At 35.8% G+C, this 15,196-nt stretch overlaps 1 protein-coding gene across 16 annotated transcripts in view; it reads right to left on the bottom strand.

Annotated features, from left to right (window-relative positions):
- NCOR1 (nuclear receptor corepressor 1) overlaps positions 1-15,196 on the bottom strand; it is a 159,800-nt gene that overhangs the window by 41,293 nt on the left and 103,311 nt on the right. For 10 of the 16 annotated variants that reach the window (XM_054689594.1, XM_054689592.1, XM_054689593.1 and 7 more), the window contains 6 exons: positions 14,641-14,770; positions 10,507-10,702; positions 5,968-6,141; positions 5,060-5,220; positions 446-566; positions 244-345 (listed from right to left, as the gene is read on the bottom strand). In XM_054689594.1, the coding sequence (XP_054545569.1) occupies positions 244-345; positions 446-566; positions 5,060-5,220; positions 5,968-6,141; positions 10,507-10,702; positions 14,641-14,770 (884 nt within the window). The remainder of the gene's footprint in view (positions 1-243; positions 346-445; positions 567-5,059; positions 5,221-5,967; positions 6,142-10,506; positions 10,703-14,640; positions 14,771-15,196) is intronic. The other 6 variants (XM_054689598.1, XM_054689599.1, XM_037494495.2 and 3 more) reach the window with 1 other exon arrangement.

Raw genomic sequence — 15,196 nt, 5'->3', positions numbered from 1 at the left:
GAACAGAAAAAAAAAGGAGCTCATATTATAGACATACACTTTTAAAGTGATATTGTAAGCATTAAAGAAGACTGTTGAAGCATAGAATTTCAAAGCTTTGACTCTTTTTTTCAAAAAGAAAACATAAATTTAGATTTTAAATGCTCTAACTTGAAAGTCCATCATTAAAACATTTAAATGGCTGACTTAACAAATTTGCTGAGGATAAATGTTCAATATTTTTTGCCAAAGAGCATATTTTACCTCTGACCACACCTTCATGTTGGGCCCTGACCAGTAAACCTTCAGGTTGTGAGTTTTGGCTTCGGGGTGAAAATTCTTCCTGCTTAATGTAGGGCACGGTAGCTATGAACCAAAATAAGAGAAATGAGAAGAGATCAAATGCTGAATTATTGACTATCATACTACAATTGCAGGAACATTACAGATATATTAACTCACTGACCTGATTTGGCAGATTCCTGCTGCCGTGGGAGTCCAAGTGAGATAGAGCCTACTGAGGGCTTAGCTGTTTCTTGAGCATAGGAAGCCTGATTATGGGAAGTCAAGTAAGTGCCAGGTGTTCCCTAAAAAGTTTTAAAAGACTAAAGTCAACACTGCCTTTTCACAAGTCAAACATAAAGTTAATGTTCACATTTTGTTTATAAAAATTTTCACCGATGGCACCCAAAATTAAAAATAGTTAATTAAAATTTTTAATAATTTTTATGGGAATAAGACATACCTTCTGAAATTACATGTAGATATTTCATATAGATATTTACTATAAACAAGTTATGTAAATAAAGCACTTAACTCAAAATGTAACCTACTATTAACATCTGTTCTTCTTAAAAATGCTACAGGAGAGCATCTTGGTGGCGCAAGCAGTTAAGATGCAGCCTCTGCAGCTACCCGCAGCCTCTGCAGCAGGAGTTCAATCCCTGGGCCAGCCAGGGAGCAACCCATATGGCGCAGCAGACCTCTCCTGACTCACCCACTGCTCTCCTCAGCAGTGTACTTCAGTCAATCTGCCTACTCTGTTCCCTGCTCTGTCTCTGGTGAATCCTCTCACCATCCACCTGCCTGCCCCACACACCTCCTGTATGACAGCTCTTGTATGCATAAATAAATCTTAAAAAAAAAAAAAATGCTACAGGATAGTGACATCAGTGAAAATGGCTGAGCAAGAATTTCCAAAATGTCTCCTCCATAGAAGCAACCAAAAAACCTGAAAAATTTGCAAGAATCAATTTTTTTTAAGAACTCTGGGAATTAGGGTGCTCCCCGGTGGTGCAGAGGGTTGAGCGCAGCACTGTGAAGCTGTCTGCAGCCTCCACAGCACTGGTACGATTCCCTGCAGGCCAGGGAGATTCCCACATGGCGAGGCAGACCTCTCCTGGCTCGCCCACGGCTCCCCTCAGCAGTGTATTTCAGTCCTTCTGCCTGTTCTGCTCCCTGCTTTGTCTCTGCTGGATTCTCTCACCCTCCCGAGCCTCTGGCCTGTACCCCAGTGCTTGTATAAATAAATAAATTAAAAAAAAAAAAAAACTCTGGAAATTAACCAAAGGCTTACAGAAATCTGGGAGAATTTATTCAAGAAAAATAGCAGAATTAACTAAGAACAATGAGCTTGGTAGCATTATAACTTGCTCTGATTCCCATATTCTATGGTAGTTTGAAAATCAACAAACCAATCATGTAAAAAAACAGTAGCCTGGAAGTAATCAGAGAAAAAGAACAAGGTTGAAATCACCTTAAAAGCCTCATTCACAGTTAACTGTCAATATTTTATGTGTCTGGTGATTTTCCAGGAGACCCATTTATTTGCAAAGCGGTATTCATTTTACCCATTTGGGGTGAGGAAGGAGGTACATGCTTGTAAAAAAAAAAAAACAATTAGAGTCAATTAACTTCTCCATGGTCTTAAGTCAGTAGATAACCTTAGAGCAAACAGATTAACCAAAATTCTTAAAAGGAAACATTAAGGAATGAGATGTGTGCAGCGGATGTGACAAGTTCCAACATAGTCTTAGGAATCGAGATGTCTACATGCATGTGCAAGGATGTGCCTATGCCTGTGAAAGACACAAGAGGGCCCTAAGCTCTCACCTCTGGCTGACCACATGGCTTTGTATAAGCAGGAAGGGAAGAATAAGACAATTGTCAACTATCCTGCTGATGCCCCAACAGGCAAGAGAGGACCTAGCAAAAAGTGGGAAACTTAACTGGTTCTAGGCCTTTATTGAAATTTGTACAATCATTACTGACCACTAAGTAAACAGAACAATGACTTTAGAGGCCAACATGACAAAGAATACAGACTTCACTGAATTAGTTTAGGAAAGTCACTAAGGAAATAAACAAAACAAATAGCAACAAGCCCTAGGAAGAAAACAAAATCTGAATTCCAGAGTTGCACATTATTTAAAATGTCCAGTTTTCAACCAAAAATTACAAGGAATGCAAAGGAAAAAAAAATATGACTCACACATGGGGGAAGAGAGGGTAAATATCCCTGAACTTTGGACCCACCAAAAGGACTTTAAATCAGCTATTTTATATATATTCAAAGAACTGCAGGGAACCGTAACTAAAGAATTCAAGGAAAATATGGAAAAGATGTCTCACTAGAGACATGCCACCAAAGAGAAAGAAACCATTAAAAAATACCATAAAGAAATTCTAAAATTCAAAAGCCCAAGAAGTAGAGAGAAAAAACAACTCTCAGCAAACTAATAATATAAAGAAACACATTCAATTTGAGGAAAGGTATAGATGAAAAGTCTAGAGTTAGCATGCCTATCAGTGAAATCCTGAATGCCTCCCCACTAAGATCAGCAACAAAGAATCATATCCATAATTCATCATTTCTATAAAACCCATATTAAAAGTTCTATCCAAACCAGCTCAATAAAACAAGAAAAAGGAAAGGCATAAAGATTAGAAAACAAAAAGTAAAACTTCATTTGCAAATGACATGCATCCATAGAAAATCCTAAGAATTTTGCTCCTCCCACCTCCCAAAAAAAGCAAAACAAAAAAATCTACTAGAATAGGTATGAAATACTGCAGGAGGGAAATCAAATGTAAACATGAACTATTTCTATATATTAGCAAGAAATGGAAAAAGAAAAATTTGAAAATAGTATGTATGAAAATATAAAATACATTAAAAATTATTAATTGAAGATAAATCTAACAAAATGTATAAAAATCACTACAGAAAAAACTACAAAACACAACTGAAAGAAATTAAAGACCTAAATAAAAGGGAAGATAAGTATATTAATGCATGAGAAGATTCAATATTCTTATGGTGTTCAATCCTGTACCAAATTAATCTACAGATTTAATGCAATTCCATGAAAATCCCACAATTTTTGTAGACATTAACTGATTATATAATATGTAAGTACAAAAGAAATAAAATAGCCAAAAACTTCTTGAAAAATAAAAGCATTACAAGACTTTTAGTAATATTACATGATTTCAAGATTTATTACAAAGCTGTAGTAATCAAGATGGTGGCATCTATAAAAGGATAGGCAAGTACATCAATGAACAGAAGAGTCCAGAAATTGACTAGTCAAACCACTTTTGACAAAAAGACTAAAGCAATCAAGTAAGAGAAAGAAGATATTTTTCAAAGACTGTTACTGAACTGGAAATCCAAATGGAAAAATAAATATCCATTCTGATCTCACACTGAATACAAAAACTTGACATAGGTCACAGACTTAATATAAAAGCCTAAACTATAAAACTTTCAGAAGAAAATAGAGATGAATATATGCACAACTTGGAGCAAACAACTATTTCTTAGAGAAAAAGAACATATATGAACATAAAACTTCTCATCAAAGCACATCAGTAAGAATATAAAACATGAGTCATAAATAGAAAAAATATTTTGAAGACACATATTCCACAGAGAACTTTCATTCACAATATATAGAGAACTTTTGGAACCTAACAACAAAGACTCAATAAAAACAGATAATAATTCAGTCACTTCAGAGTGAGATGTACAAACAGCAAGTATATTCAACATCATTTGTTGCCAAAGAAGTGCATAATAAAATCTCAATGAAGTATTACTATACACCCACTACTATGACTAAAATTAAAGACTGATAACAGCAAAAGACTGAAACAATGCTGGTGGCAGTGTAAAATTGTAGAACCACTCAGGAAAAGTATAAGGAAAAACATACATACACCAGGGAATTCCAGTGGAATACCAGTAATTCCACACCAGGGAATTATGTAAGAGAATAAAAACAGGGCCTCCCCGGTGGCGCAGCAGGTTGAGTGAAGCACTGTGAAGCTGTCCGCAGCCTCTACAGTGCTGGTTCGATTCCTGTCTGACCAGGGTGATTCCCAAAGGCACGGCAGACCTCTCCTGTCTCGCCCACTGCTCCCCTCAGCAGTGTATTTCAGTCCTTCTGCCTATTCTGCTATCTGCTCTGTCCCTGGTGAATTCTCTCACCCTCTCACACCTCTGGCCTATACCCTAGTTCTCGTATAAATAAATAAATCTTAAAAAAAAAAAAACAAAAAACAACAACAACAACCTATGTCCACAAATGGCCTACAAGAATTTTCATAGCAACTTTATTCATAGTAGCTCAAAATTAGAAACAGCTCAGGTTTCTAACAAGAAAATGGATAAACTGGTAAGTTCATACAAGGGAATATTATTTTGCAATAAAAAGGAAGAAACTACTGACTAAAAAACCTGGGTTAATCCCTAAGACCATTATGCTGAATTAAAGAAGACAAACACAGGCGTACACACTGTGCAATTTCTTTTCTATGAAATTTATAGAAAAGGCAAAATCTGTGACAACAGAAAGTGAACAACTGCTTTCAGCTGTGGGAGGGAGTGGAGGCTGTCTAGGAAGGGGTATGAGAAAGCTATCTGGCATGCAGGGAAAACTTTCATAACCTGACAGGAGTGTGGTCACTGGTTGTACACATTAGTCAAAACTGATTGACTGAACCACTGTAAGCTAAGATCAGATCACAGTTTTTTAAAAAAGTAATTCACCAGAAAAATTACTAGAAGTCATTTTACCTGTGAGATGGAGCCTCCGAGTATAAAAGAAGGTTTTTCTGAAGCCACTGTGGTTTTGGATGATGGGATGAGAGGCGGAGGTGGCCTAGTTGGTCGAGTTGTTGGAAGGCGAACTCCTTCAGGGAGATTAGTTATCACTTGATGTGGAGCAGGCTGGAGGACTTTAAAAAGGAAGGGAAAAAAAAAAGGTTTAAAATTGTCCATTTAATCTGCAACATTCTACCTCTCAGTCACTCTTGAATTTTCAAAGTCACAAAGTATAAATGCAAGATGAAGGCGAAGATGAGTACTCCTATTTTAAATGTCTCTTTCACTCGAATTAAACTTGTATACACATTCAGGAACAAATGGTATTTGTGAGGATGAAATACTTAACTCCCTGTCAAACCAGAGATTTCAAGCTAATATTCACCTATTTCTGCTTAGCATATGCAAACAATAGTCTTTAATAATTTTTTCTTTCTCCATCATTCCTCGGACTTCACAATGGAGGTAAGAAAAAAGGCAAAGGTATAGCTGATGTTACAACTTTGTAGAATATACAGACATGATTGCAACCAGTCACACATCCTCGTTGGATCTTGCATAATTTGATAAATATTTACTGATTCTGGCTCTCACAAACACTTGAATATCAAGGGCAGGAAAAGGGAATCCCAAGATCTTTACAAAGTTCATGTACTCTAAAAGAAAATGTAGTCAATGTCACAGTATTCAAGTATGAACACAAACTTCCCAGAGGCCCAGTGAAGCTCAACTGAATACAACTGATGATGGAATGCAGAGAAACAAGAACATAATTTTGAAATAGCAAGATCATGTCCTGGAAGAGCAGTTCATTAAACCACCCAGGTCTAATATCTGTAGGTAGATGGCCAGCAGCCACTGCACAGAGGAACAATATTTACCTGGCGGGACACTATAGCGGGCTGTACTCATATCAGGCTGTGGAGCGGCTTTACTGACTTCTCTTGGAGAGAGCCTACACGGTGATGCTGACCTTGCTGCAGTATTGAGCATCTGTGCTTCCTGTTCTAGAGCACGTCTGACCTCAGCATAAGGCATATAGGCGACTGATTTTCCTATGAAAGTTAAAGTTATCAAAATAAGGGAAGAACCCCAAATTAAAATAGTGTGAAAGGACCAAGCCCACACCATCCAGGGCTAGATCCAAATATATACTAATATCAAGGTCTAAAATTCCCTGGGGAGGAATCCACCCGCAGAGAGGTTACGAAACCCTGTAAGACTAAATCTTCTGTGTATGCATCATCACTATGACCTATAACCTAATAAAATCCTCAAGTTAAATTTTCCTTTTAAAGGACAAAGAACTTTTCTTTCCTCTCATTAGGAGAATCAAGTGTTTTCATATGCAATAAGATCACAATAGGCAAACATCAGATTATTGAGCCATTTTGTAATTCAAGTCTGGCCTGAGACAGATGTCAGATCTCTAAGGATTTCAACCATTATAATTAGCCTGTTAAAGTTCGCTACTTAATATGATAATTACAGTCAAGACACAGAAGAAGCCTTTCCAAAGATGCAGATTAAAATAATCTAAAAAACCTCAACAAGCTTATACAATTATGAATTTTACTGCACTAATGCTAATGAAAATTACTCCACATAACTTACAACAAAAGCATTTAAAACTTTTAAGTATTTAAAGGGCATGTCACATTAAGACTTAAAGAATTCTACCAATACTGTTTCCTTTTTTAAATAAAATTGACATATTGAAGTAATTTTAGAAAATCACAAAGTGAAAATCATCTGCAACCCTAATTAACCCTCACTTAGATTTGTGACATTTCAATGGTTTGTTTGAACAAATTCCCAGTTTATTATCCCTTTGCTTACCAGATCTTATCCCTTTATTCTTCCAAATAAATCTACGCTTAAAGTCATTTTGACTACTTCCTCAAAACATAGTCATTTGGATTTTCATTGGACTTATACTGAATTTATGAATATAAATTTTATAAGTTTTTTATAATACTGAATTTATATTTTATAATAATGACTTTACTAATTGAGGAAACTAGTGATTATTATAGATATATAAAATGTGACTTTCTGTATATTGAGTTTTTTGAGAAACTTAACCAACTTTCCTTTTACCTCTTATAATTGTTAATTCTTTTAGGTTTTCTAGGTAATCTTGTCCTATGAATAATAATTTGTCTTCTCCCTTAAAATACCTAACCTCGTGAGTCCCCTTTTCCTTATTGCATGGCTGTAATAATGGGCACCCTGATCATTCCTATCCACAGATAGGATGAACTCTACCATTCAATTATTAAGTGGAAGGTTTTTAACTGGTTTCAAATGGGGATTCATTATCTCAAGGATTATGAAGTTATTTTGTTTAGTGAAATGTTTCTAAAAACCAGGAAACAATTATAGTAATATCTGCTCTGTGTGCAAAATTATCTCATTTAGTTCTCATGACTAATAATATTATTAACATTTTACAGATGAGGCAATTGAGGTTCAGAAGAATCACACTTAATATGACCACAGGGATTTTTTTTTTTTAATAATAGCAATTCCTGGCCCCCGAACTCTAGATCACAATACAATAATGTCTCCCTCAAGAGCTAAGAGTTGAATTTCACAATGACTGTGCTTTCTCTCTCACATCAATACAATTAATTAGATTATTAAGTGTCCTAATCCTCTGCAAACAGATTCAGGAAATAAACCAACTTCAAAGGAAAATCATACTTCCTTTCTAGATAATTTAACATTTATAGTGTATTATAAGTTCACTGTCTGATTGTTTCACCATTTCCAGTAAGTTTATAATTATATAGAAAAATTCACTTTTCATACTAATGTTAAGAAAAAAAGGGGGAGAAAATTTAGATGGTTCTAAATATAGCTACTTGGATCACTACGTACCTAGAGTCAGAAAAACAAAAAAATATAAACTAGATTCAGTTACATAAAGGAATTCTTATTTTGACTGTACAGATTATTATAACCTGCATTAGTTCAATTCTACTTTTATCTCTAACAGTGTGTGAGTTCCTTCACTGTAGGAAAAAGGCATGAAAGTAAAGCAGAGGCCAACTTTTGTAAATGTTAATGTAACATGAAGACAATTCTCCCCTAAGATTTTTTTCAAGATTTTCTACACATGCAAAGACTTTAGGCCATTTACAAAGGGCTTATCTACAATAATTATTTGTACCATTGACATTAAGAAGAGATGAATACAATCAAACAGTTGCAAAACTTAGGTGCTGCCTTTTGCTTTCTAAAAGAGACCAGGAAGGAACAAGCCAAAACCATGGTCTTAATTCAGGTGGACAATAGCAGTTTGGTGAGGTTTTATAGGTAAATTCACATTCTCACTATTTTTAACATTCTAAAACTATTTTATGACATTACCTTTAAAACATTCATTTCAAACATTCTATAGACAAGCAATTGAACTGCAATATATAAAATGTTATTCAGGAAGACTATGCTAATACAATGAGCAATAAATTTAGGAGACTTTAGGCACTTGTTAAGTAAACTACTGGATGAACATACTAAGCAGATTAGTAAAAACAGTAATTAACCTTGGGATAAAATGTAATCAGTTCTTCTAGTTTTCAGTCACCCTGAACCAAACTGGTATCACATCATCTTGCTGTCAAATTATTAAAAATATAATTAAAATTTGATTTCAAGACCACTTCTTTATGATTAAGAGCAGAGATACCAATCAAATCTAACCACATGGATTAATGTGATTGAACACAGAGAAGTGAAGAAGTGAAGTTTGGAATCTTAGATTTTGGAGTTCTAGATTGACTCAGTCTCTCCAATTCTATTTTTTAAAGTAGATCAAGAAAAGATATTGAGGTCCCAAGATAACTGTACAATATTCATATTAAAATGATCCAAATGCTGTTAACTAAATAACATTAAGTTTTAGCATCAGATTAGCAAACACCATTTAAGTAATTTTTCTGGGTTTTAATTCTTCCTCACAAAATTTACTCTGAATCATTTATGTAAGGAGTAAATTAACAGACTTTTAAATTATTCTAATTTTTCATTCTCGTAATGACAGACTGGCTCATCATTGGAATGCGCAAAAGCAGCACTTTTCCCAAGTCCATTTGTGTTCCCTAGTTCATGTAACTGATCTCTTCAACATGTAACGACACATTGTGTCAACTGCTACATTAGGTATTAAAAATTCTCTAGATGCAATATACTAAAAGCCCAAAAACTGCCATTTCTTTTCCTACTATCAATCAAGAAATACCATTTAGCAGCTGTTACAAACTCATCCTTGGTGAGGATTATCACTCTAGTTCACACCTTTACTAGAATAAAATGTATACTTAAAACACTAACAATCTTATATTTAAAAATCTAAAGTAACAGATTCACTACATCAAGTAACAACTATATAAGTCTCTGGTGTACAGAGGAATCAGGACAGGGAATCAGCAGAATCAGTGAAGAACCAGAGTTACTGTTTATATTATATAGACCTTAGATGCACAGTGTTCTAAAGCTTGTAACTCTTTGAGATACTACAAAGAGTCTTCTGTATCATTATTAAAAGAACTAAACCATAAACATTCTAAGCATGTCAGGGCATGTAGTCCATGAGTTGACTTTAAGGAAAACACATGTCAATTTCTAAAAATGCCAGAATTTATTAAAATTTAGAAACCACTCCCTTTCTCCTTTTTAAAAGAAACTAAGTGTATCATGTACCAATTCAAATCTGTCACTTGACATAACAGTACCTTCCTAGTATCTCTTATACTATGTATACACTAATATGTTAATTAGTATGTGCTATATACATTAATTATATTATACATATATACACATGAAATAATGCTCAGCTGCCTGATAACTTGCTGGGATTACAACTGTAAAAAAAAAAAATAAACATTCAGTATTGTTTTATATGTATGTATATACATTGCATTTTACAGATAAGAAAACTAAAGCTCCAAGAGGCTAAATGTCTTGCCCATGGGCGCAGAGCTGGTAATGTTGGGGTGAGTATTATGACTGGGTCTGACTGGCACTATACACTACACAAAGTTGTCTTCTGTAATAGCAGAGAAAGAGAATATTACCCTCTTATAGATGATTTGCTTGAAGGACAGGGTAACAATTCTCACTTACTCTGAAAACTCAGATGGATGCAGCATAAAGCATGGCTTTTAATTGTCTCCCAGCATAAAGATGAAGATCAGAAAATTCATATTAATAAGCGTTCTACTAAAAACATTACTACCATCCTGTAGTAGTCAAAATTAATATTCCTTGATTTTTCAACTGAGATCAATTTAAAGCAATTTTATTTGTTCAAGACAGGTTTAATGATAGGCTGACAAATTACAAAGTACACTACACTTTAGAGTATAATTTTATTTCTCTTCAAGAAAGTTCTTTGTGGTGACAGTACTACCTACCTTCCCACTCTCTGTTTGGACTCTTGGAAGCGCCACATGGACTTGTAGAACTTCTACATTCCAAATCTATCTGTTCTTGCCTCTGCCGCTGTTCCTCCAGGAGTGCTGATTCATGCATTGCTTTAATGTGTCGTTGGTAGAGGGCATAGCCGCTCACTGGGGTTCCAATTGGTATATTACATGGGGTGCAGGAAACCTATACGAAGAAAAGAATTCCGAATATGCCAATGACCAACATAGCAATAAATACTACCTGTTGCCAAGTAGTGCTTATTGCTTGTAATATTACTGTTTTAAGTGATCTTTACCATTTTTTAAACAAAGTAATCGTAAAGTGTAATGCTTGAACTGACAGTTACTTTAAAAAAACAAACACTAAAAATCACAAAAGTTGGGCCTCCCCAGGGGCGCAGCAGTGGGTTACGAAGCTGCCCGCAGCCTCTGCAGCGCCGGTTCAATCCCTGGCCGCCGGGCGAGGGTCCCACATGGCACACAGACCTCTCCTGCCACAGGCTGATCCCCTCAGCAGTGTATTTCGTAGGTCTGCCTGTTCTGCTCCCATGCTTCTGACTGTACCCAGTGCTTGTATAAATAAATAATCTTTGAAAAAAAAAAAATGAACAATGACGTAAAAAAAAATTTAAAAAAAAATCACAAAAGTTGCATTTAAAAAAATCAAAACCAGGAATTAAAATGCATTTGTCTGGGGTCGTCCCGGTGGCGCAGCGGTTTGAGCACAGTGCTGTGTAAAATGCATTTGTCTGCTTCTAACATAAGATGGTCAAATTCCTGGTGGCTAGTTTGAGTGTCCACTTTCCAATGTCCTCTCACCAGGTAACCACACCCACTTCTGTGGATTTAAATATCATCCATATGATAATAGATCATGCATTTCTATTTTTAAGACTTTAAGTTTTCTCCAAGTTCCACACTCATAAAGTTACCTACCTAACAACTCCATTTGCGTATCTCAAAGAAACGCAACATAGTCAAAAGTGTACTATTTGTTTTCTAAACTCAGTGCTTCTCCTTCAGTGCTCTCTATCTGAGAAAATGGAAACTCAATTCAGCAGCTTAACCTAGAAAACTAGCAGTCATCCTACTAATCAATCTCCTCTCCTCCCACAACTAATTCATTGACATATTCTTTTAGGATGGAAATTAAATGTTATTTCTTCAGACAGGCCACCCCCAATCATCCAGTAAAATATGGTGACTCCCTCCCTGATTCCCTTGTTACTACAGCCTGTTCCATTTCTTTCACAGTACACAGCACTTACCACTATTTGCAATTATATGTTTATTTTCTCTCCCACATCATGAAGGACAAGCCCCTACCACAATCAATTATGTCACAAATAAAAAACAGTCCTGGGAAGAGTAAAGAGCTGACATTTTAAAACTGTTATCTAAAAATTTCATGTTTTTACATTACTGTAAGTGGATTTTTTCCCTAAACCTTATAAAACCAAATGAAATATTTTGGTCCAACCAAAATATTATTTCCTATGTGAAGTCTTCCTCAAGTATCTCATTATGAAGGAAGCTCTCTTTCCTCTGAAATACCTTTGGAATATATGTTTTTTAAGATTTATTTATTTGTACAAGAACTGGGGCACAGACCAGAGGCGCGGGAGGTGAGAAGACCCACCAGAGACAAAGCAGGGAACAGAGCAGGCAGATAGACTGAAGTACACTGCTGAGGGGAGTAGCGGGTGATCCAGGAGAGGTCCAGTGCACCATGTGGGTTGCTCCCTGGCTGGCTGGGGATCGAACTTGCGGCGCAGAGGCTGCGGACAGCTCCACAGCCACAGCACTGCGCTTAGCCCCCTGCGCCACCAGGGAAGCCCTGGAATATTTTTTAACCAACAAAGCATCACACTTTAATCATGAATTTTTTCTATGCCTTATTATCAAGACCAGTCTCTTAAGTCTTGTTTTGTTTATTAAGGTAACATTAGCTTACAACACTATATATGATTTAGGGGCATAGGTTCACACTTCAGATGTATGTTACCAAATCAGCCTCACCATCAAAGCACCTACAGTCCTTTATCCCAGGCTACAGGACCCTTACCGCTTGTTGCCACCTCCTCTCTCCCACCCCCTCTATCCTTATCTTTGCAGTCACACTTCTAGGGTTTGTTTTAGTTTAGTTTTGTCAGTTCCTTTGTGGTGGGTTTTTTTTTTTTTCCTTTATATAAATCACATAAGAGTAAAATTATCCAGTGTTTGTCTTTCTCCTGACTTATTTCACTTAGCATAATCTCCTCCAGTTCCATTCATATTGTCACAAATGGCAAGATTTCATTTTTCTTTTTATAGCTGAATAGTATTCCATTGTGTATGCATACAACATCTTCTTACTCCACTGCTCAGTGAATAAGCATTTAGGTTGCTTCCATAGTGCTACAGTGAACACAGAAGTATGTACACATGTTTGAATTAGTGATTTTATATTCTTCAGGTAGATATCTAGGAGTGGAATGGATTAGATAGCATATCTACTTTTGATATTTTGAAGACCCTACATATTGTTTTCCATAGGAGCTAGACCAGAGTGCATTTCCACCAACAATGTCGAGGGTTTCTTTATTCTCCATCCTCATCAACATTTGTTGTTTCCAGATTTTGGGATATAGGCCATTCTCACTGAAGTGAGCAATCTCTAAATCTAGAAGACTGTGATAATATAAATACTGCCCACAACATTAAAAATGTGTCTTGAACTGGGTAGACAATAAATGTCCATTTGAATAAGTCAATGAATGGACAAATACATTTAATAATCATACCCTTAACGCTTACCAATTATGTGAGGCAGAAAAGAAATTCATACCCTCTGAAATAAAGCAAAAGCTGGAATTACAACTAAGTGAAAGAGCAATACCCCAAACTGGAATTCAGTATCAAAAGTAAGTCAAACTTTCAGACACTATTAATGTATAGTGTAAAAAATTAGATTTGAGGGCCTCCCCGGTGGCACAGCAGTTGAGCGCTGGGTTGCAAAGCTGCCCGCAGCCTCTGCAGCGCCGGTTAGATCCCCGGCTGCTCCCTGGCCACTGGAGGAGGGCCCCACATGGCGCGCAGACCTCTCCTGCCGCCCGCTGCTCCCCTCAGCAGTGTACTTCGGTCCTTCTGCCTGCTCTACTCCCCACTCTGGCTCTGGTGAATTCTCTCACCCTCTCGTGCTTCTGCTGTACCCAGTGCTTGTATAAATAAATAAATAAATCTTTAAAAAAAATTAGATTTGAAATTGTATACCAAAGTTAGCTATAATCTCTAAGTCTAAATATTCAACCTTATTATATTATTTATTCTACTCAAATCTTAGCACGAACAAGCTAAATAAAAATGGAACACTAACATTTATGGTTAAAGAATTTTTTTTCCTGAATTGGAAATGACCATTTCAATCAATCATCACAATGAATCCATCTGGAAAAACAACATACTATGTATATAAATGTCAGTTATGTAAAAGGGTTCTTCCACAAAGTCAGATTCAGGACTTCTGCCCTCCACATACCCTTGTACTTCTTAACTCAAGCCCAACTCAAGAGGATATTAGAGAAAACAAGGTACTAAAATCAAGTACCAATCATAGCAGCACTATTCACAACACCAAAAGATAGAGGCAACCCAAAAGTTCATCAACAGATGAAGGGATATAACAAAATGCAACAATTTACGTACAACTGGATATTGTCAGTCTTAAAAAGGATATTCTGACATAGGCTACAACATAGGGATGATCCCTACGTACATTATATGGAGTGAAATAAGTCAGTCACAAAAAGGCAAATCCATTATCATTCCACTTACATAATCTAAAGTAGGCAAATTCACAGAAACAGAAAGTAGAATGGTGGTTAGTAAGGTTGGGGGGACAGGGGAAAAGAGAAGTCATGGTATAATTGGTATAGTGTTCAATTTTGCAAGATGAAAGACTTCTGGAGACTGGTTCACAACAATGTGAGTACACTTAACATTAGTAAACTACAAACAAAATGGTTAAGATGGTAAATTTTATATCTATTTGACATTTTTTTAAATGAACTCATTAAAGAAATAAAGAAATAAGTTTCCAATTTTTTTTTTATCTTACTTTTCTTACTCATATTGATAACTTACCATTGGTGGGATAACAGCTGCTCTATGCTGAAGCTGTGGCAGGTCCAATGGATTTGGTTTTATTGGGGATGAGACCAGTATAGATCCAGTAGGGTTTAATAATGAAGGCTTTGACTCAATAGGAAACATTCTGTAATAGGCAATAAAGAAGATAATACATTTTTAGTTAAGACATTAAAGGTGCAATCACCATGATTCCTTCTAGGTTAATATGAACACATACACATGCCACATCAACCTTCTAAGATATCTTAAAAGTAAAGAAAAGGCAATCTATAATGCTAGTTTTCCAGCTAAAGAAACCCAATACTGATTTATAGGTTGAAATTTATCTGAATTGAATCATCTAAAACTATCAAAGTGAACAAAAGCCATCAAAAAATGATCACTAACATAGGTTACAAAACCTAACCACTAACACAGGTTACAACATAGTTTCCAGTTATGGGATGCTTTGCTAGGATCACAACACATTTTTTAAAACATTTGGATAAGCTATGACAACCTTTAAATTTAGAATTTCACCCCAAATTTTAGACTCCTGGTTATTCAAGAA

The sequence above is a fragment of the Talpa occidentalis genome, unplaced genomic scaffold, assembly GCF_014898055.3.
Source record: "Talpa occidentalis isolate TD23 unplaced genomic scaffold, MPIMG_talOcc4v2.1 talOcc4.7, whole genome shotgun sequence".
Taxonomy (NCBI): Eukaryota; Metazoa; Chordata; class Mammalia; order Eulipotyphla; family Talpidae; genus Talpa; species Talpa occidentalis.
The sequence above is the reverse complement of the archived record's forward strand: the minus strand, read 5'-3'. Positions and strand labels throughout refer to the sequence as shown.